Source organism: Vanacampus margaritifer, chromosome 5 (genome assembly GCF_051991255.1).
Source record: "Vanacampus margaritifer isolate UIUO_Vmar chromosome 5, RoL_Vmar_1.0, whole genome shotgun sequence".
Taxonomy (NCBI): Eukaryota; Metazoa; Chordata; class Actinopteri; order Syngnathiformes; family Syngnathidae; genus Vanacampus; species Vanacampus margaritifer.
Genome location: NC_135436.1, coordinates 14,281,028 through 14,302,654, shown reverse-complemented (window position 1 = coordinate 14,302,654; position 21,627 = coordinate 14,281,028). Strand labels below are relative to the sequence as shown.

At 39.5% G+C, this 21,627-nt stretch overlaps 1 protein-coding gene across 2 annotated transcripts; it reads left to right on the top strand.

Annotated features, from left to right (window-relative positions):
* The first annotated feature begins 2,106 nt into the window (after window positions 1-2,106).
* On the top strand, window positions 2,107-17,937 carry LOC144052270 (uncharacterized). 2 transcript variants are annotated; one of them, XM_077566196.1, is made up of 20 exons: window positions 2,107-2,427; window positions 2,503-2,588; window positions 2,667-2,740; window positions 3,744-3,832; window positions 3,991-4,065; window positions 4,166-4,259; window positions 4,343-4,502; window positions 6,806-6,945; window positions 7,715-7,826; window positions 9,117-9,234; window positions 9,954-10,094; window positions 12,293-12,406; window positions 12,530-12,697; window positions 14,029-14,218; window positions 14,349-14,485; window positions 15,106-15,390; window positions 15,492-15,593; window positions 17,019-17,291; window positions 17,525-17,571; window positions 17,801-17,937. In XM_077566196.1, the coding sequence occupies exons 1-19, from the start codon at window positions 2,386-2,388 to the stop codon at window positions 17,558-17,560; spliced, it is 2,436 nt and encodes an 811-aa protein (XP_077422322.1). In that variant the 5' UTR covers window positions 2,107-2,385; the 3' UTR covers window positions 17,561-17,571; window positions 17,801-17,937. The 2 variants fall into 2 exon arrangements, with proteins under 2 accessions (XP_077422322.1, XP_077422324.1); XM_077566198.1 differs by lacking the exon at window positions 17,525-17,571.
* The last annotated feature ends 3,690 nt before the right edge of the window (window positions 17,938-21,627 follow it).

Here is a 21,627-nt window from a genome sequence, read left to right as displayed (position 1 = left end):
CTTATTTATTTTGTCTGCGTTGCTATTGTGCCAGATGCCATATATTTGTAGCGAATTGTGTTGTACTATTTATTGAGAATTGAATGTGTACAGGGTAAGCAATCCTTCCCTTCAAAAGGTTACAACAGACCGGTAAATCCCTAATTGGCCCAATTCCCGCAAATATTCATGTTTGCGCAGCTCGATTTAGTCTCTGTGTCTGCTGATTTCTTGCGTAAGACCAATATATAACCAAGGGAGGTGACCACCAATTGACCTGCAGCTCCTTCAATTTGTAGTGTGTGATTGAACTGAATTTGTTCATCATTAAGATGGTGGTTGTAGAATGACACAGATGTAAGTGGTCACTTTCGATGGACACTGACAGTGGTGGCCACTGATAACAACTTCAGTTGTATTTTTTTTAATAAACATAATATTTCAAATAATCATTATTATTCATGGAATGTGTGTCCCACAAAATGCACGCAACTCTGTTACCATAACCTTTTTAGCATGGTCGAAAAAGAAGAAAGCTGTGAATCAGATGATACGCTGGACTTGACATCAATCATCAAACATATTTCTAGAATGTGTAGCGCAAAGGTGTTCTCCCTTCTATTTTTCCATGTTTTTTAATAACACAGTTAGCTTTGATTGAATGTTTCACTCTCTATATGTGCATAAAATCAGAATAAGGAAATTATTTTTTATAATTTATTTAAAAAACGTATTTACATAAGTAAGCTTGCAAGATCCGAATAAGGCAATTATTTTTTATTGACTTTTTTTTTTTTTTAAATGAACTTATGTACATACGTAAGTTTGCCCTCTTGGTCAGCATTAAGAGCTAGCTGAAGAGTTAGCTTCTACTCCTGAGAGAAAGCTAAAGCCTGTTTCATATGGAAGGAGAATTGGCAATGCAAGGACGTGCCGAAAAGCTAGCTAACATTTGTCCAGATTTGCAACCCTGTTGATGTGATTAGAGTGACGGAGTTGCACAACAATAACATTGTTGTGATCAGAATTATACCATTGTTCTCTAAAATAAGATAATCAAGCTTTTGAATTTTTTTAAATAACTTAAATAAAATAAATAACTTACTGCATGTAAACTATAAGTATATATTTTTTAAGACTTAATTTGTACTTCGCCTCAAAAGAGGAAAAGTAATATTTATTCATTTATTTTTAACCTGTAGGCCAGGTTCAATGACGTTTCCATGGAGAGTGATGGTGTGTAGATGTGAGAGACTTCGTAGCTTGTCTACGTCTGATAGAGTAAAAATACGGTTGCCATGAAGATACAACACCCGCAGTTGTGTAAGTTCACACAAAACCTAGAACACAAACACACACACACAAGCCCACAATTTGCATATCATATGGTAGAAAAAGCCCGAGGACATGTGTGTGAACATACAAAAAAAGAGCTCACTTTGTCTATGTTTGTGATGTGGTTGAATGAAACGTCCAGCCAGGTGAGCAGCGATGGTTCAGCCAGGAAGTGGCTGATGGTTTTGTGAAGATCATAAAGGTTTGTAATATGATTGTTATTAAGACGAAGGGAGCCACTTTGGGATTTTCCGACTAGAGTTGACGAGCTGCTTGCAACCGGTCGCCATTTTTGCTTCCCCAGCCATTCTCTCCTCAACACTCTAGCTCCGCCTCACGTCTTCTACTGACGCCTACCCAATCTTGTCCAAAGAGAGTCATCGCTGCCATCTAGGGGCCAAAAATAGTCATTATACTAACTAGATCTGCTTGATACTTTCAGCACAGCTGGCCAAGGCTTTCCTCCACCCGTTTAAGAAAAAAAAAAAAAAAAAAAACATAGTGAACGTCTTTTAACGTCTTTGGCGGTCCTCTGTAGGATTTTACTAAACGTTATTTAACGTTTTTGGCGGTCAACGAGGGTAATATAATAATATAATAAGATAAGATAATTTCGCCAGACATTTTCACGTCTGGCTCTCCAGGTCTTAAAACAAGCGCAACTCTCAAACAGCTTCCGGCCTTCTACCCAATGATAGTAGTTTATTTTGAGACGCGTCTTCCAGCGAATTTGATTGGTTGGTTTAACTTGGACCTGTTTTAAAATGTGTTCGAGTTCAAGGGACCGTTGAACTGTCTCATACCATCTCCAAAGTTAGCAGACCTGTATTTACGTTGAGCGAAGATTACATGATTTAATTATTGGGGTAAATCGGTTTTAACAACAACAAAAATCTCTATTGTCGACACGTTAATGATATCTAGCTAGTACAATTTAACGGAGATGTTTATCCTTGCGAGCTGACAGAAAACGACCATTTTGTCGTGGATGTTTTTGAGTTTGTGTGTTTTCCCTTCAAGACAGCCAGTTATTCATCCTCCCTACCGGATTGACAGGAAGGGTCCGCCGAGATGCCTCTTATTAATCTGGGCGTTAAGGCTCTACTTAGCTGGGTATGTTGACGCCAACGTGGCTCGTGGCATTTAGTCAAAGATTTTAACCTGACCTCCTCCATGGTGTGTTTTTAGGTCAATAATATTACATCGACCCACCGAGAAATTAACATCGAAGAGTTACAAGATGGCGAATTATTGCTTCGTATCGTTTACAAACTGTAAGTGCATTAGCAGTTACGTTTATTCAGAACATGGCCTCTGTTGCTTACTATTGTTTTCATTTCGTTTCTTTTCAGGAAAAATGAACCAAACCCACCATTAACTAATTCAACTGAGGAACGTTTTAATCTCATTGAAGAATTTGTGGAGAGTGAGTTTCTGACACGATCTGCCCGGGCATGTTTTTGTTGTTGTTTCCCCCCCAATACAACTGTTTGTCGTAGTTGTCACAGTACTGTAGTGTAGAGAAGGAGAGAGTCAGGCAAGCAAGCAGGCAGGTGTGCCACAATACTTTGGGTGTTGTGCCAAGGTGAGTGTTGTCCCAGACAATTCAACAAGTGCGCGGAATTAAATTACTGTAAAGTAATCTGAAACTATTTTTTTTTTCAGATGAAAATAGATATCAATTATTCAGTTGTTACTCCTGACTGCACACTGTATTTTTCAATTAATAATGTCTTATCTGAAAGACAGTGGTTATTTTTGCTGTGACCGGCAACTCTCCTGCTCGCGTTATTTTGCCGTGAACGGCTTTGATTGGTCAGTCGCATATACAGTGCACGCGCCTCACGAGCACTTAGCATTGCAAAGTCACGTCAACTTTATCACTATGAAACACAAGCTTACTTCAACTCACCGTGACACATATCTACAGCAACTCTGAGCTTCTGCAATGTTGTAAAATCGTCGTCAGACCTGTATGTTTAAGAAATTCCTCAAACCGTAATTTTGATCTTGACGTCATGAATCAATTACATAGTAGGCTGGTAATGCCGATAACAGACAATATTCAGTGACACACAAATTGAAACTGAAAGCTACGTGAAAAGAGGCGGCTGTTAGGACAATGTCAGTCCCAACTGTATAAACTTTTCAATTTTTTAATAAAAATGTCAAACGAACCGGCTCATTTACAACTCCTGAATGGCTGCAAGAAGTGTTAAAAATAGTTTAAAATGTATGTGTTTTTGTTTTTTTTTTAAAGCTACAGAGCGGGATTTGAACCCTTGATACTAATAAAGTGGCACCTATGGGGCGACCACTTGCATTTATACTTGTAGTTTTTCATCAGTTCTCACCAAAACCCTAAGTAGCAAGCTGCCGGTTACGGTCACTGAAAACCATTATTTACCTTAATACCTTGTTGTTGGCAGAGATTTGCAGATTTAGTCCAACCAAAGGTACGCCATTATCCTGGGACAACATAAGAAATGGAATCAACCTGACTGTGGAAATTGCAAAGGTACTTGTGGGGAAAACACTTTTGCATCCTTATTGTATGTTATAATATTACTCACTGTTTCCTAGTTTTTAGTATGTACTCTATTGAAACCTGCTCCTGCTGTAGTGTGAATCTAGTGTGCAAAACACAAAGTCTGACCTGCTCTTTTATGTTTCCAGGTGGTTTTGTTGCTGTTTTACCATGACCTGATGAGTGGACGTTGCACCCTTAAAACCTTAGATTGGGAGGTAGAGGTAAGGTTTTTGCTAAAACACTGAGAATATGCTGTGTAAATGTGTTTTCTTTTCATCCGTTCTGTGGCATCGTAATCATATTTGCATTCTTGCTTGTCAGAGGGCGATTGCAAATCTGACTGATTCTTTTGTGATGGAGAGCGATGGCTGTGTTTATCTGCGCAGTAGCCTTGATGCCTACTTGGCAAAGCGCAGTGAGTGTCACATTGATTTCGGCATTTCTTATGCATTTGAGCACATGTTCTTCAGGCTTTGGATGCACTTCTTCATCTTTCAGATTTGCCCGTAACTGATGAAATATTAGCGCGCGTGACAAGCACCTCTTCCTCCGGTGTGTCAACCGTCTCTTCACTCTCAGATGAAGACTCCCCTGTGTTCCATTGCACAAAGAAAATCTCATTTGTGGAAATGCATACAGTGGCATCATCTTCTGTCAGGTATCATACAATTTCATACTCCCCCACCCAACCACAAAATCGCTAGTTTTGATCACTCCCCTTGTGGGTCTGTTGTTTCTTTTTCAAATTATTGACAAATCTTAAGCGTTAAACGGGGGGATGCGTCTGTGACGAAAACAATAACGCAGAGGCCGTAGGAGACAAACAAACTTCACATAGACGAATGTATAGATTCTGCAATTAATTCTGTTCTTGCAGAATTACTCAGTTTCCTTGTTCAATAAAAAACAGTGAGGGGTGTTTAGTCATTTTTTAGCTGGTAAGGATGTTCGTGCTTTAAAAATATATATATTTTAATGACAGCAACAACAATGACGTTTTCATCTGTTGCTAAGATTGGTCAAAACAAAAGTTTGATAGGCATGCACAAGTTTTCTAACCTTGCTCGGCAAGCTGAATTCTCCTCTGTATTTGTTAGAGATAGACCGATATGCTTTTTCAGGACTGATACCGATTATCGGTAGTCAGGGAGGCCGATAACCGATATTTGAAGCTGATATACATTTGCAGGGGGGGAAAAGTTGGTGTCAAAATGTTTAATAATAAAAACTCCAACACTTGACTGCTTAAATGCCTTCAAGGACATGTTTTTTAAACAGCTTTTGTGATTTGCAACATGTTAAAGTTTTTTTGTTTGCCATCAACTTTTGCCCCAACTATAATGCCAACTCCCAAATAGCTAACTGTAACTGTTAGCTCGCGGCCCAACCATTCACCCACACGCTAACCCCGGGATAACTGCCAAATAGCTGCTACAATCGGCTAACCTAATAGCCGCTAATTCGCAAGCTAACGGTTGGCTCGCGAGCTAACCATTCACCCGCACGCTAACTCCCAAATAGCTGCTAATTCGCGAGCTAAATGTTAGCTCGTGGGCTAACTGTTCACCCACCCGCTAACCCTGGGATAACTCCCAAATAGACGCAAAAATAACGCCTAATGACCGTTAATCCGCGAGCTAGCAATTAGCTCATGGGCTAATAGCCGCTAATTGCTGTTTATTGGCTGTTAGTACTGCACAAGCAACCAATCAGATGGTGCTGTGTGTGGGTGGGCCAATGCTGCAGGGAGTCAACAGCCGCTGACTCCGAGTAGACTGAGGAGAAAAGCGCCCACCGGGGAAAAAATAACAGTTTTTAATATATTGGCCATTAAAAAAAAAAAAAGAAAGGCCAATGCCAATATTCATAAAATGCTGAATGCGGCGCCGATTATCGGTCTATCCCTAGTATTTGTGAGTACACACACTCTGGAGGATACATCTTTTACCGAGCCCGTTAATTTCCACCAATCCCAACCACTTGTGGTTCAGACCAATCACAGAACGACATTGTGTTTGGGGGGCTGGATAAGCAGCTGTGACTAAACCAGGAAGCGCCGACACCGTGGGAAACAAACTAATCTAACATGGACGAATGGATGCTGCAATTAATTCTGCTCTTGTAGAATTACTCACCATTTCCTTGTTGAATGTTGAACAGGTAACTGGTAAAGATGTTCATCCTTTTTTTTTTTTTTTTCTTCCTGAGACTGGACCGAAGATGATGTTTTTATCATACAATCAGCTCGAAGTATTGTACAGAATGTCCCCTTTCCCAAGCAAATCAACGTGGAGCAGTCCCAGATTGATATTGTGGAGAACTCTCTTGAGTCAATCACAATTATCAATCTGGCTATTGCCAGGTTAAAAGTTTCTGCATTACCCAATAATCTTGAAGTATTGTACCTCACGTCCCAACGCCTTTCCCGAGCAGATGACGTGGAGCAGTCCCAGATGGATATTGTGGAGAACTCCTTTGAGTGATTCATGTTATCAATCTGGCGTTTGTCAGGTTAGGAGCATAAATAATGTAGAAAAATTATTTAAAAATGTTACTCTACAATGCAGCTTTAAACACCCAACGGTTCATAAAACATCAATTTTAAAAATGCTGAGCAGCCCCTCCACTTTTTTTTCCTTGATTGGACTTAAAACAGAGATAAGTGAAATATTAATATTTAGGTTTCATAGAAATTTTGGAAAACTTGACTTTTGAAAACTTTAGAGAACTATTAATTTGTTGAAGATTTCATTGCACTTTGAGGCATGCTATAGACCCTGGGAGTTCCTGCACTTTTTGTTTGCATTAAAAAAGAAAAGTTGATTGTCTACGATTAAAATAAATAAATGAATTGAAACTTCGATGTGTGAATGTGTGTTAATTAGTGAGACAGTTCATTAGATTAAAGCATTGTATTTGTAAGTTTTATTAATTATTTTACTTGATTATTTATTCCCACAGCAAATCTCCTCTTCAGGATTTAATGACCACCCCCAAATTCCAGTTGAGGAGGATGCAGGGGCAGATGATCCAAGAGAGAGAATATAGGGATGGACTGGAGCGAGAGCTCACCAGCAAGATTGGCCTCATTGCACAAAATGGTAATGAATTTGTTAATATGTTACAATCCTGATTATTTATAATTTTGCCGTTGTTAGCCCTCGGTTTCTTGATGGTTTAAACCAGGGGGAGGGGCGGGGGGAGAATCATCCTAACCATGTTCAACTGATTGGTCTTAAATTGGGTTGTCATGATCAGCATGGTAGCCAATATGCTGGCATTCCTGCCTCACAGTTTTGAGGTTCTGGGTTTGAAATGTGGCTCAGGCCTACATGTGTAGGCTGTTGAGAGAGGCTGAATAATCAATCAAATTCAAATCGACATTGCAAACTAGTAGAATGCAATTTCCAAATACTTGCAAAGGCTGCAATGCAGATCTTTTTTTAATTTTATTTTATTTGTTTATACAGTGCCCAAATAAATTGACAGTTTTAAGGGACAGTGTGTAGAATCAATTGACATCTAGTGATGAACTAATAGAATGCCACGACCTAAGTTTGAAGCGAGGGCATTTTGAAGCACGCGCACGATGGTGCGCCAGAGACCACATTAGTACGTTCGCAAAGTTCTTCTCCCTCTGGTTTCCTCCTACATGCCAAAACATGCATATTAGTTTAATTTGAGATTAAATAGTCCATAGGTGTGAAATTGAAAGGTTGGGTTCAAGTGTACACTGCCTCCCGCCCAATGTCAGCTGGGATCGGCTCCATCTTATACAGGACTTGTAGTAAGGGCAAGCGTGATAGAAAATGAATGTTCAAGTGAACTTGCATGCTTTCCCTTATGTTTTTTGTTTCTTGTTTTCCTCAGAGTCTCACATTAACCAGTTGCAGTATCGCCTGGACAAGATGAAAAGGGAGCAGAGCGATCAAGAGCATTCTACCAGGGAACAAATTAATGAACTTGAGACCAAGAATTGCTCGTAAGACCATCTTACCTCTCTGAATACCATTATAAACATTAAACATGGTACAAATTCTGAGTGATAAGATAAGATAAGATCCACTGATTGTCACACCCATCTAAGTGGGGCGAAATTTGTTCTCCGCATTTGACCCATCCCCTGAGGGAGCGGTGAGCAGCAGCAGCGCCGCGCTCGGGCATCATGTGGTGATCTAACCTCCCAATTCCAACCCTTAATGCTGAGTGTCAAGCAGAGTGGCAATCGGTCCCATTTTTATAGTCTTTGGTATGACCCGGCCGGGAATTGAACCCACGACCTCCCAGTCTCAAGGCGGACACTCTACCACTCGGCCACTGTGCTTGGTTCAAGTTTTCTAACTGATCTTTGTTGTACTGACAAACAAGACCATCTTGTAAATATTATTTTTACACGATATTTTCACATTTGTCTGTCCACAATGCTCTACTGTAGTTGATGATAGACATAATTGTAATTTATAAAGTGTTTAACAAAAAGTTTTCGACCATCCAGCATCAGGATTTGCTTTAATCTAATATTTTAGCAAACTCTTGAATCTTGATTGACTGTTTTCAACAGGAATGAGGCATTTCAATTTGACTTCGCCTTCTTATACTCAAATTTAAGCCGACTCACTGGGCTTCTTTGAGAAAACATAACCACTAAAAACCAAATGTGCTTTTCAGGAAGGCAATTAAATGACAATCTGATATCTTGATAGTGACATCTTAATTATGACCAACTGTGCTTTACTTGATCTAATGCGATTTCCCTGCACCCTTAATGAGGACAAGCACTGTAGAAAATTAATGAACTGTTTTTTCATTCCATTTTATTTCAGAGGAGAGCAACTCATTGGCAGAGAAGCTGCACTGCTGAACTTTATCCATTTATAGACAATTTGTCTAACCATTGACTGATAAATATCAAGACTTTTAGAGATGCTTTTGTCAACTAGTAGGATCGACAAGTTATAAAATCCAGTGGTTCACTTGCTTTTTCTTCCCTGTCCTGTGATTGTTCACGTTCTTTTCATTAAAATACCGGTATATGAAAACATAATTGTACAGTGTTTAAGCAGACTGTTTACAGTATTCTTCTGATTTAAATGATCAGACCATATTTTATGACCAATTTGTGTAGAAATTACAAAGGCTTCACTTTCTCCTTTCACTAGCCACGTAAGCACTATATCGCAAAGCCTAGTTATTTTCATGAAGAATATTTGTCTACGTCAATGCAGTACTTAAGTGTGTTGTCATTCACCGTTCCTGCTTTTCTTCCTTTTAGGTTACAACAGCGACTGAATGAAATTCTTAAAGAAAACAAAGACTGTAAAAATAACTGTTCACTGATGGAGCGAAAAGTCTGTGAACTTGAAGAGGAGAACGGTGTCCTCTCTTCTCAGGTATAAACACTTGTTTCGAATCATCATATGTTGAATGAATGTGTGTAAATATTGCTCCTGGAATAAAATATATATTTAAGGAGTAACTCAATATAAGATGTAAATATATTATTAAAATTAATGAATAAATTGATCATCAATTATTGCATTGTAAATCAAGGATTTGTCAAATGCTGTCTCAAATTTATCTCACTGAGTGGCGAAGGCTTGTGAGTCTTTGAAAACATAGCGAATGTAGGTTTTTTTGTCAGGGGTTGGTAAATGTTGCAAACGGCTGTAAAGACGGTCGGAAACATTTTTTATTGCCGCCCCAAAATTTGTCTGTGACAGTTTTCAACCCTGAGCGAGCCCTGACAAAAAAACATTTCGTTGTCCCGTGATAAACATTTATGTCCCTTTAAAAAATAAAAAAAATGGGGGGGGGGGGGGTCTGCTTTCAGTTTAATTCCATAAACGTAAAAATAAAAAATGGCAAAAATGGACATAACAGTTTTTTACAGGACAGCGACAATTTGCTAGTTTGCAAACACACTCTCAAGCCGTTACCACTCTGAAATGCAGGCTTTATTTCTTATGTAGCAGAGGGCTTGGAATGTGGACCACTGTACTACTCTCCTGCCTATTTACTGCATTGTTACTTTTGTGAGTGTGAGGGCTTGTGATCAGGTAGTGCATTCTCCAACTTCAAATAACAGCATTAGTATTATGTATTTCCCCAGATGCGTACGGCGTATGCACAGCTGTCCATATTTGAAGCTGAAGTTAGACGGCTGACAGAAACCCAAGCAGCTGGTCAAGAGGAGTGGAGAGCCAGAATAGATGACCTACAGTCTGAACTCAATCAAGCCACTGCAGAAAAGGTAGGGGTGTACACACGCTGTAGTGTTTCTTCTAAGAATTTTGTCAACAGCGGTGCTCGACGTTGGGGGGGGGGGACGGGGGCTATTTAATGTAACCCATACATAAAGCGCACCGCATTATTGGGCGCATGCTTGTTAAAACAAACGGGTTGCAGGAGCAAAATAGTGAGTTTGGTTCGACTTTATTCAACAATTTAACAATGTACTCACTTAATTTTTTTGAGCAGTCTTCATCCACAAATCCATCAAAGTCCTCATCTTCTGTATCCGAATTGAACAACTGAGCAATTTCTCCTTCAAACATGCCAGGTTCCTCCTCGTCATTATCAAAATCAGTCTCGTTGGCGTGCGGCTGTTTTAGCCATGATGCCGGCTTTAGCTCGAACAACAGTGCCCAGGCGTCCACAATCTATTCACACACAGTAGCGTATTCACCCGATGCATACTTCCGGTTTGGTGTAAGTGTGTTTGCCGTCTCTCATCCAGCGCACGAATGCTGCTCAGAACTACAATTTGAACGCCCAGTTTACGTCAATGTCCATCAATTGGAGACTTTGAGTTCCTTCGTTAATCCTCCCCGAATGATGACAAACGCAGAGTTCTTTTTCTTGCTTTCTGCACCGATGTGGAATTCTCTTGTGCCTCAATGTACAAACGCGTAACTTAACTGACACTTTGCATTTTGAATTGTGCCTCGTAAGCATGTCTTCGCTGATGCCATTTTACGGATTCCTTGGCCAAACCGATGTTTTACACAGTGCAATTACCGGCACTATTTTGTTAGCCATTCTTGCTTGGTGTCGTGGCTGGAGTCTTCGCATATAGCGCTCGCCTAGTGTTGCACGGGATACTAGTACCGTACCTTGATATTTTGGCATATAAAACAGCTCGGTATAAATTTTTTATTAGCACCAGTACTTAAAAAAATAAATTAAAAAAATACCAAACAGCCCGCCAACTCTGTTTTAAAGGCGGGTACACATACACGCATGGCCACCTGTCTACCGATATGCGGAAAGCGCCTTAAGCGGCACGCCTCTTTTAGCTTGTGTGTGAGAGGGCTCAGGAAGATGGCTTCACGTACTGAACACTGAAGCGCTCGCTGGCCGTGCACTCCTCGTTGAGAAACACGACGCGCTAATTAAGTGTAGCGCTTGCTACAAGTCCACTCCTCGTTGAGAAGTATGACGCAAGTGTCATATGGAATTTTTTTCTTACATGGCCGACAGCCACGGCAAGCCAACCGAGAAGACGTTTTGTAACAAGAGCAAATGTTTTTTGCAGTGAAAGCGGAAGAAAAAGCAACAATCACTCCTGGCCCTCCAGTGGACTCGAGGTGCGTTCAAAGAACAGGCACACAGTAGGAAATCACAGGTATGCATAGAAAAAGCCCAGATGACTGACAGAGCGACAGGTTGTGGCACATTTTTTGACATGTCCCTTAAAAAATAAGTTGAGTGTAAATTATTTTGTTCCCAGTTTGTAGTAGTGTTGTCACGATACCAAAATTTTGACTTCGATACTATGCCTGCATAAAATACCTCGATACCGGTAGTGAAACGATACCTTGACAAAACTCTAAAACATCAGCAAAAGCAGCAAAATTAAAAATGACAAAAGATCTTTCAATTATTTTTTATTTATTATTAATTCAAAATATTGGGATATATACATGTTAATTTATGTACATACTGTATATATTTATGTTTATACTGTATGTGCTTTCACATTGCATGCCATATTTTTGAAGTACTGCATTTGATGTCATCCATTTTAAATATTGGCAATACAGTGGCACTCCAATGACTCAATGTAACGTTGCTTGAGTGTGCGCGCACGTCTCTGCTCTTCTCCATTCCACTCCCAATTAGTCGAATGCGTAATCAAATACTTAAGTGTCAAAAATGCGTCACAGCCTGTGTCTGTTGCTCTGTCAGTCGTCTGAGCTTTTTCTATGCAGACTGTGATTTCCTACTGTGTGCCAGTTCATTGAACGCACCTTGAGTCCACTGCAGGACTGATTGCTGCTTTTTTTTCCTGCTTCTCTGTGAAAAACATTTGCTCTTGTTCCAAACGTTACCAAAACTGAAAATTGAAAACCACATGTGTGTTCTTCATGTGTTTATTGAAAACATGACCATTTAGTTAGTCAATGATTTTTATGACAATTTCAATGTTACGGTTTTGTTTCATTACAGGAGCTTCTGACTGAACAAATTAAAATCCTGCAGGGAAAGCTGTCATGTATGGAAGATGAAATTAGAGCAGCCAGAAAGAAAGATGTAGGAGAGAACATGGGGCCTGTAATTGAGGTAAAGTACTGTATCATGGATTACTCAAACTTAACGTATTTTTAATGCATGATCTTTAGTAATTCATAAAAGTGTTTGCTGAATTTACAAGCTTGTTTAAAACCTATATTTTCAAATTGTCAGAGAGATGAGCTGGAGCGTGAAGTTGACCATTTAAAGAATGAGCTGAACAGCACATTCGGCTGCTTGAAGAAGGCTGAGGCCAATGTGGAGGCCAAAATGCAGCAGCTTTCAGCATATGAGGAGGAAGTAACCATGCTGAGGGTCCGCATGCAGGCTCAAGATCAACAGGTGGCCACACTGAAAGAAGAAGGTTCTTTCCAGTCAGATTTGCTATAGCGTCATTTGTTGCGCAACTTAAAGCTGAACCATTAATCGAAATCTCGTAGAATGCAATTTTTTTCTCTCTCTGTGGGTTTACATGGCGCCATGTATTCCGATTACACAGCTGAATTACTTAATCGGATTGAAAAGGCCGATCCATTCGGATTAACAGGGGTGGCATATTTCTTTTGCCGATCCGAATGTGCATAATGTAAACAGTTGAATTGTAATAGTGTTTGCCACAGATCTGAAATCTGCTTGTGTGGGTGGACTCCGGCGGGGGGGATGGGACGGGTGGTGGGTCTCAGTCCTGTTACTACGTCTCCCCTAGCCTCACGATCACGAAGTGAGCAACGGCTATTTAACGTTACATTCTGTCGCGACAAGTTTTTTCTTTTAATACTTTAATTTTAATAATTTTAATAAAATCGATTTTGGGACATTTAAAATCAATTCTGAATCATACTAAATGAGAATCAGGATTGTTATGTGAATCGATTTTTTTGGGCACACCCCCTCTTGGTTAATGTCATAATAATAATAATAATAATAATGCATCAGATTTATATATATATATATATATATATATATATATATATATATATATATATATATATATATATATATATATTTATATATATATATATATATATATATATATATATATATATATTTATATATATATATATATATATATATATATATATATATATATATTTATTTATTTATATATATATAGTGCTTTTCAGAATCTGTACACTCAGACACTTCACAATAGATGCATTATTCATGCACTCGCTCTGGCGGCGGTAAACTACATACGTAGGCCGCAGCTGCCCTGGGGCAGATTGACGGAAGCGTGGCTGTCAGTGTGTGGCCCCGACCACCACCAAACAGTCGCACCAGCAGCCAAACACCAATGTGAGTGGAACTGGCGCCAAGGTGTGTTAAGTGGCCAAGGACATGACAAACAACTGACCCTCCGGTTACTGGACGACCCACTCTTCCTCCTGATCCACAGCCGCCACATACATTTTGGCCAAGAAATGTTATTTGCACAAATATTCAATTAACTGTAATTATGACTTTAGTTTAGGTTAGTCATAGATTGGTTAGAAGAGTTAGGAAGGGGCATTTTGACTTTGGGTACAAATCTGGTTACGTTGCCGTCGTGGACAGAGGATCCCTATATACTGTCAAATTAATGATCTATCCAATCTCAGTTAGCATGTTCTTAGAAAGCACCGCAGTCAAACGTTCTTCTTTAAGCTATGTGGTAAACTCTCATTGGACTCCAGAAAACTCCAGGCGGCGTTGAAGCCGATGAGACGTTCTACAGCCTGGCTTCAGCTCGCTCGCAGCCCGACCTCTCCGGTGCGCGTCCTGTATCCATGGAGCTTTTTGACACGCCCGCTAAAATGGCCGGCGCTGCCAACGACCAGCTCATCGGTCTTCCTGGATGTCGGCGGAGCGCGCTCCATTCTCAGCGTAGGTTTCAACCTAGCCGCAAAACAGTAGAGACATATGATTTATCAACGGTATTATTTAATGGCATCTGATCTTTAGATGAGGCCCAAAATCACTCTAAACTCATTTTTCTGTTTTCTAACATGTACAGCCACGAGCACGTTCTGCGTCGGGGCAGAGAATGAGCCAGATGCTGCATCTGATGACTGGATGAGGATTGCTGAGCTTCAAGCCAGGAACAAAGCCTGCCCTCCTCATCTCAAGAGCAGCTACCGTTTAGAGTTTGAGGTTGGTAGAGGAGGGGCTTATCTTGTATAGTAAACACTAGGATATGCATTTTCATATCGTTGCAACCTGTAAACGCTATTGCATATGCTTACATCATGAACATGAAAACGGCATGTATAAAATGATATTAGGAAAATTGTCAGACCTCAAAATGGTAGCGAGGCACACAGAGTACAGTGATAACGTTTCCAATGCATCCCTGTCAAAATATATAAATGTAATTTTCAAATAAAAAAAGAGTTAAATCTAACCTTGAATGTACATGAAATATTTCACTGGACTTGGACGCATCAATTATGATGGCGTCCTGCTGAGGTGCAGATCAGAGTGGGCGGCGGCAATCGTCAAGTCGGGGCACCCTTCCATCATCGTCAAGATTTCAAGCTGAACTAAACTGTAATCGTCAATATGTCATTCGTCAGCAAAATGGGCATTGATGGAATGTGCAGATCTGTTCGTTAGCTTGATTCAAGTTGTTTCCGAGACCACTGTGGGTTTTTCTTTCATTAGCAGAAGTGTAGCAACAATTTGGTACACGGGTATAGACCCTGCAAATCCAGTTACATCAAAATGATTAATGCCAGTTTATGGTATCAATTCCAACCCTTGTCTCACTTCAGACTGGCTTCAAGAGCATCTTCGCTTTCACCGACGAGGATGTCCGTACAGGCGACCCCACCGAGACCATTCGTCGCGCATCTGTCATGCCAGGCCAGCTGCAGGACTCTCTGGCTTCCCACCGCCACTCCCTCGCTGCGGGGCAGTCCAGCGCCACAGCCAGCATCCGTTCTCACCGTTTGTCCTTGATGGCAGACTACCCAGCGTCCAAATCAGTCAGCTCTTCTCAGCTGAAATGCACAAAGCGGTCGACGTCAACGTTATCGGTTCCTCAAATGTCACCTGAGGTTAGTCTGTTTGCAATTTAGTCAAATTTAAGGCTTGTTTGAATTTTTCCCCTTTTTAACTGTGGGCAATCGTTTTATTTTCTACATTTTTTATTTTTCAGAAAAAATTGAAGGCCAGCTGCTTCCCCCGCCCGCTCACTCCCAAAAATAAGAACAGCGGCAGCAGACCGTCCAACTCTCAACTTCATCCTGCCCTCAGTCCAGTAAGTTTGCCAAAAGGTTTTATTTGTGTAATGTTTTAGTTCATGGGTCACTGAGTTCGAATGGTTCGCTCCACTCTCTGACTGTGCAAATAGTTGTCTCTCTCTCTCTCTCTGCGTGTGAAAAAAGAGATTGACCTTGGACCGACACACTGGTGTGGTCCACCTTTTGCCCAACGTCAGCTCGGAATGACTTCAGCTCCCTGAATAGTATAAGGCAGCGGCATAGAAAATGGAAGGATAGATATTCATTTATGGATAGTCACTGGTTAAGCATAGTTATGACTTGGTTACTTGGTAACCAAAAACAATATTAACCGGAAATGGCGTAGGTGTGTGATTTACGGAAGTCGGAATTCCGTGGCAGAAGAAATGGCTTTTGATGAACTCTTTTACTCACTTTCTTTGAAATTGTGCAAGTTCAAATTGAGTATTTTTAGGCACACTCAGATGACAGCACATAGCATAGCTATTTTTATTTTTTTGTAGTCGACGGCAAAAACAGATTGAATGTACGGACCTCTTTTCTTTCATGTTACACTTCATCGCAGAGAATATAATTTTGGGAGGGGAGAAAGGAGGAATAAAAAGCCTTGCTCACGTCACACCATAAAATCAAGCCACTAATGTCACACGCAAGCACTTTCCCGAAGTTGCTGAAACAGAGTAGCAACAAAGCTTGTTTGTGCATGCGCACAAATACTTGTCGATGGAGATTACCATGAACCTTCACATAACATTCATTAAATATGACCAATTAGTCCCCGTTGAACGTTAAAAACCGCAGTCATGGGCCGTGTCCAAATGTGCACACTAAGGGGTCATGCCATTTTGGAGGGGTGCCTTTATTTTTTTACTCAAATTTAGAAAATACAAATCCGTAAACTTGTACATGTACACTTTAAGATTTGTATGAACATTTATTTATTTATCTGAAAATTCAGGCTTATAAATGAGCTGCATTTAACAAACAGCTTGCAGTCTGTTTCATGTTTGAACAGCACTGAAATAAAATATTAAGGCTTAATGTTCTATTAATATAACATTCTTCAATGCTCAAAGTGTAAATCCTAACCCTAAGAAAGACATTTTGTTGAATATTCCCATAAAAAAATTGATGTTTAAAAATCGATTCGGCCCCATATTGAATCGATTCGAGAATTGCGCGCTGTAAAATCCCGATATATTGCCAAATCGATTTTTCCTAACACCCCTAAAGGGCACTATATATTTATCAGGTTACTATATAGCGAATGAGGGGTTATGGGATGAGGGTGGGCATTCAGACACAGCCAATCAGAGTGAGCAATTGTCACCGACATCCGACCCCATTTTGCATACGCTACAGTTTTAAAATCTGTCACACTGTTCGCTGATCCACGGCTCGTTCATTCAAGTCATTTGATCATTTTTCCTTCCTCTTCACAGGCTGAACGCAGGCAGTCGACGATGTTCAGCATCGAGAACACGCCAAAGAACAGCAGGAGCAGCAACTATCTGAAAAAAGGCCTGAATAAGCTCCGCAACTCCAGCCGGAAGTCGCCGGGCAAAACCTCAAAGACGTCTCCCGTGAATGCCGTGGGCAAGGCCGCCACTTCCCGCGCTGCGGCGAGTCGAGCTGGCAAGGAAGGCAGCTTCAAGTCACCTCAAACTGCAAACAAGTCCGCAAAGTCGCCACGATTGACTGCGAGCGCTCGCAAGGTGAGGGAAAGTCCTTGAATGTAGAGGTGGGCAAAGAATTGCTTGCCCACTCACTTCTTTAATCTTTAATCAACATTTACATCAGAATCCTGTAATAAGTGTTCTAATTTTTTCCCAGCAATAAATTGAATTCGTTTCTTCTAAGTTTCGAATTCATCCCATTAATCAATTGATATTGCAAATGTTCAGTCATGGTGAAACCCCTAACTAGTGAAACCTAACCCTCTTTTCAGAAGAGCGTGTGCAATAATGACGAAAATCTCCCTTGAAGAACGACGAGGTCTCTAATCCAATCGATAAAATTTATTTGCATAGTGCTTTTACTTGCTTGTGGTGTCTTGTGGTTGGCTCACACTTAATGACAAACACTGACGGTGAGGGTGTTTTCACATGCTCTGGTGATCAAGTTATTGGGTGGAAACGCTTCTGCTATGACAGTGCTATTTTTAAATAGTAACTAATTGTATTATGTTTTTTTGTATTTTAATCTATTTTTTTTTATCCCACAGATGATGGGGAGGAGGATGTGACGTTTCAACAGTTAAAATAAAGATTTATGCACTTTTAATATTTTTATTATTACCTTATTTTAATGTTTTCATTAATCTCACTGCCTTTACATATTAAAATATTTTTAAATGACAAATTGTGCCATTTGTACATTTGATTTCCAGCAAATACTCAATACAAAGGGTTTTTTCCATTTAGAAATTGCAACATCACGGGCCTCCAAATCCTTACATTTGAACCCATTGACTTTGACAGTACGTTACCTGAAAGCAGCACCAGTTGCATGCTACAAATGACTGTAAAGCTTTTCAACATTCTCAACACATCCATGGTTTATTTAACAAACATAAAATATTAAAGCAATCACCAAAGTATTTTGGATTTTATTGGGCATTAAGCTTTTTCCTCCCCATAGACATTCACTTTGGAGAAAAAGCTTAATGTGGCTTAATGTTAAAAAAACTGCCACCAACATTCACATGCACATCTGTACTTATGCCCACGTAAGTGTCTGAAAGTATCAAAACAATCGTCTCAATATTTTGGATTTTAAATAAGCATTTTCCTCAATAAGCAACGTTAAGATTCAGAGTACACAGTGCACCAAAACGGTAATGTCCATAACATTGCAGATATTGGAGCGATCGTTTTGTTATTTTCAGACATTGATGTGTGCATAGGTAGAGGTGTGCATTTATATTACAGACGTCAAAAAAAAAAAAAAGAAGCTGTGCCATGTGCTGTCATCTGTGTCTGTGTAAAAACATTTCAACCTACAAGAACTCCATTTTGATTTTATACGGTTTCACAAAGTTAGTAAAAGTTGATTAAAGGCAATTTCTACTAGTGGGATTTGCCCTTCAAGTGTTATTCAATAAAGGTTTATTTTTTTATATATTTTTATTCAGTGATATTGAGGGCCGATTTCAAATCTAAGTGAAGGGTGGAGCAAGAGTCTGACTTTCTGTTGAGTTACTCATTCACTCCCAGCCATTTTCACTGAAGCAATCCCCTTCACTCCTTGCTGTTTCACTGGATTTTGATTGATTTTGCAAGGCCCACAGAATATTGTTCTATTGCTATAAAAACATGGAACCTACCTAAAGAAAGATTAGTCTCTTCTTTCATTAGGAAAAAAAGTATATTTCTATCTGTTTCCGTTTTGCAGCAATTAGCATTGGAATATAGCTAAGTTTAATCATTATTCACAAATCTATTTAGAAATGTGAGTAATGAGCTTTTTTTTTCAACATAGCCCCTTGTTGATCTCTTTTGCTCTGATGCCACCTCCTGGCCGTTTGTGTAATAACTAACATCTCTTCAACCGTTCTTTGCAGTTGAGAGGCTTCATCAAAGCCTTCTGTATGCTCTAGCACAGGGATGGCAAACTGCGGTCCTCGAGGGCCAGAGTCCTGCAGATTTTGGAGGTGTCCCTACTCAAACTGCAGCTGATTCCATTTAACAGGCTCGTTATTAGGTTTATGCAGAGTTTGCTGATGAGCTGATCATGAATCAGCTATGTTGAAGAAGGGAAATATCCAAAACCTGTAAGCCCTCGAGGACCGGATCTCGCCATCCCTGAAAACGTATAATTACGTCATTGGGACACTTAAAACATTTAAAATAGAACGTATTTATATGTTTTTGGAAGGAAATTAGTTAAATTTGACAATGTGGAAATTCCTAAACAGGGAAGTGTTATTTGGCTGGGAAAAGAAAAATATCAGAGAACCTGTTAGATATTAGTAACATTTAAATTCTTTATTTCCATATATTAACCATTGTTATACATTATTAACATTTTAATTCTTTTTATTAACCATGTCGAAATGTTTTGTAGATGTGAGGTAGTGTTGAACTCAGTATAATTTGACCTTAAGCTGGAACATATTGTTTGGTCTAAAAAATTCCTTCTCAGTGTTCTGTGCGAAAACACACATTTGGTCCTTGAGAACAGAATCTGTCTCGAACACACACCCCTGACCCTGACTCTGTTTTCGCCATCGCTCACGGAAAAGTACCAAGAGAGTATGCTTTGTCTACAAATGAAAGAGAGGCGGTCTGTTTAACTATAAGAAGCCATTTTACACGCGGAAGAGACACATTCGGCACTCTGAAATTCCACCTGTTATGTGATGTTTGGAGCAGTCACGATGTCCAGAGATCTCTGTTAGATTAAATCATTTTTGCAAAGGTGTTTTTTCTTACATTAAAACTGTCTTCAAATTTTGGAACACGCAAAGAGGACAAATAATTTTGTTATTCCTCTTCAAACCCAAACTCTTGCAGTTTGTGAAAAGCGCTTGGATCAATTTTAATTTGCAATTTTAAGGTAAAGTGCTATATCCGGATATATAGTTATTTAAAATTATGTCATTGTTTTTTTTTAATGTATGTAAGTAAAGTACTATTGGTATCATTTCTAGTGACTACTCCATTTGAGTAGGCCTTGTGTTGGTCTGGAGAAAAAGTGGTATCAAACATCCCTAATTGTTACATATGGATATCGTTAGATCCTTCGTCCAGTCGACCATGATCGACTGGGTGGGCATTCTTGCCCGAGTGGTATGAAATTGAATCACTGCTAAAGTACAGCTCAGTGGTATTAAGTCGAATGCATTTGCATCTAATCTTTAAGAACTGTTTGTTATTATGTAAAAGTAATGCGAATAGTGAAAAACATTCAAATAAGGTAATGGTAAAAATAAATAAATAAAAGACAACACCGTTAAACTGATGAATCTTCACACCATCATCCTCATCATCTGTGGGATTTAAAAAAATATATTAGAATGCAAAAATAAATAAATACTTTTTAAAAACGGACAGCAGGTGTCAACAAAATCTGAGATCATCCAAGGTCATGTTTCAAAGTACTATACTAAGTAATTCTACAAGTGATGGACTAGCACGCACAACGCGGATAGAACGGGAGACATTACTATAATAATAATAATCTCAATATGACAAGGTTGATCAATAGCTGTGGTGAGAAACGTGTCTTCCAAAAAAGTTAACGAGCAGTTAAATCCAAGTTAAATCAGCGCCGTGTTTCACGTGACTGGCCGAGATTTCTTCGGATGAAGACGAAGATAATGAACCAAATTTGGATCCTGATATCTGGAGTGACTGCAGTGGAAGCAGATGGAAGCGTTCGACTCAACTAGCTTGTAAGTTTCCGTTCGTTCGTAGCTGTATCGCATCGCCCCCACCCCGGGTAGCAAAGCTGATGAAATGTGCCATAGTTTATGTGACACTTTTCCTGTTTTTTTATTTTATTTTATTTACTATTAAATTGCATTGGGTAAATTTCTCTGCTCTTAAATTGATCTAAACGCACACGAACAATAAGAGTGCATAAACTCTTGGTAGGCTATGGGGGGGTCACATACTTTGGTGCTGAATGGAAACAAGAGACGTGTTCTAATGTTTACTGCATAATGCAAATGGTAAAGATCTGTAAATATTAACAAAGGACAACAATAATGTGCAGAAGTACATTATAATATTTTATTTCTGTACATAAAACCCTACCTTTGGTAGTATCTGTGACTGCACTTTACAGTTAAAGCCCAACAACTCTCCAGATCTTTTGGACACACAAGAAAATATGAACTCCTTTTGTCTTCCTTTTATTTGCAGAAGCAGCCCTTTCTTTAAGCCGTGGATTTACAAAAACAAAAAAAACCTGTTCACAATTATCTGTTCTTCAAATGTCACCCAATGTTAGGTCAATGTAACTTTCCAGAAAAAAAGTTGAAGGTCATCTTCTTCCACCACCCCCTTACTGTAAGGATTTGGAAGCCCGTGATGTTGCCATTTCTAA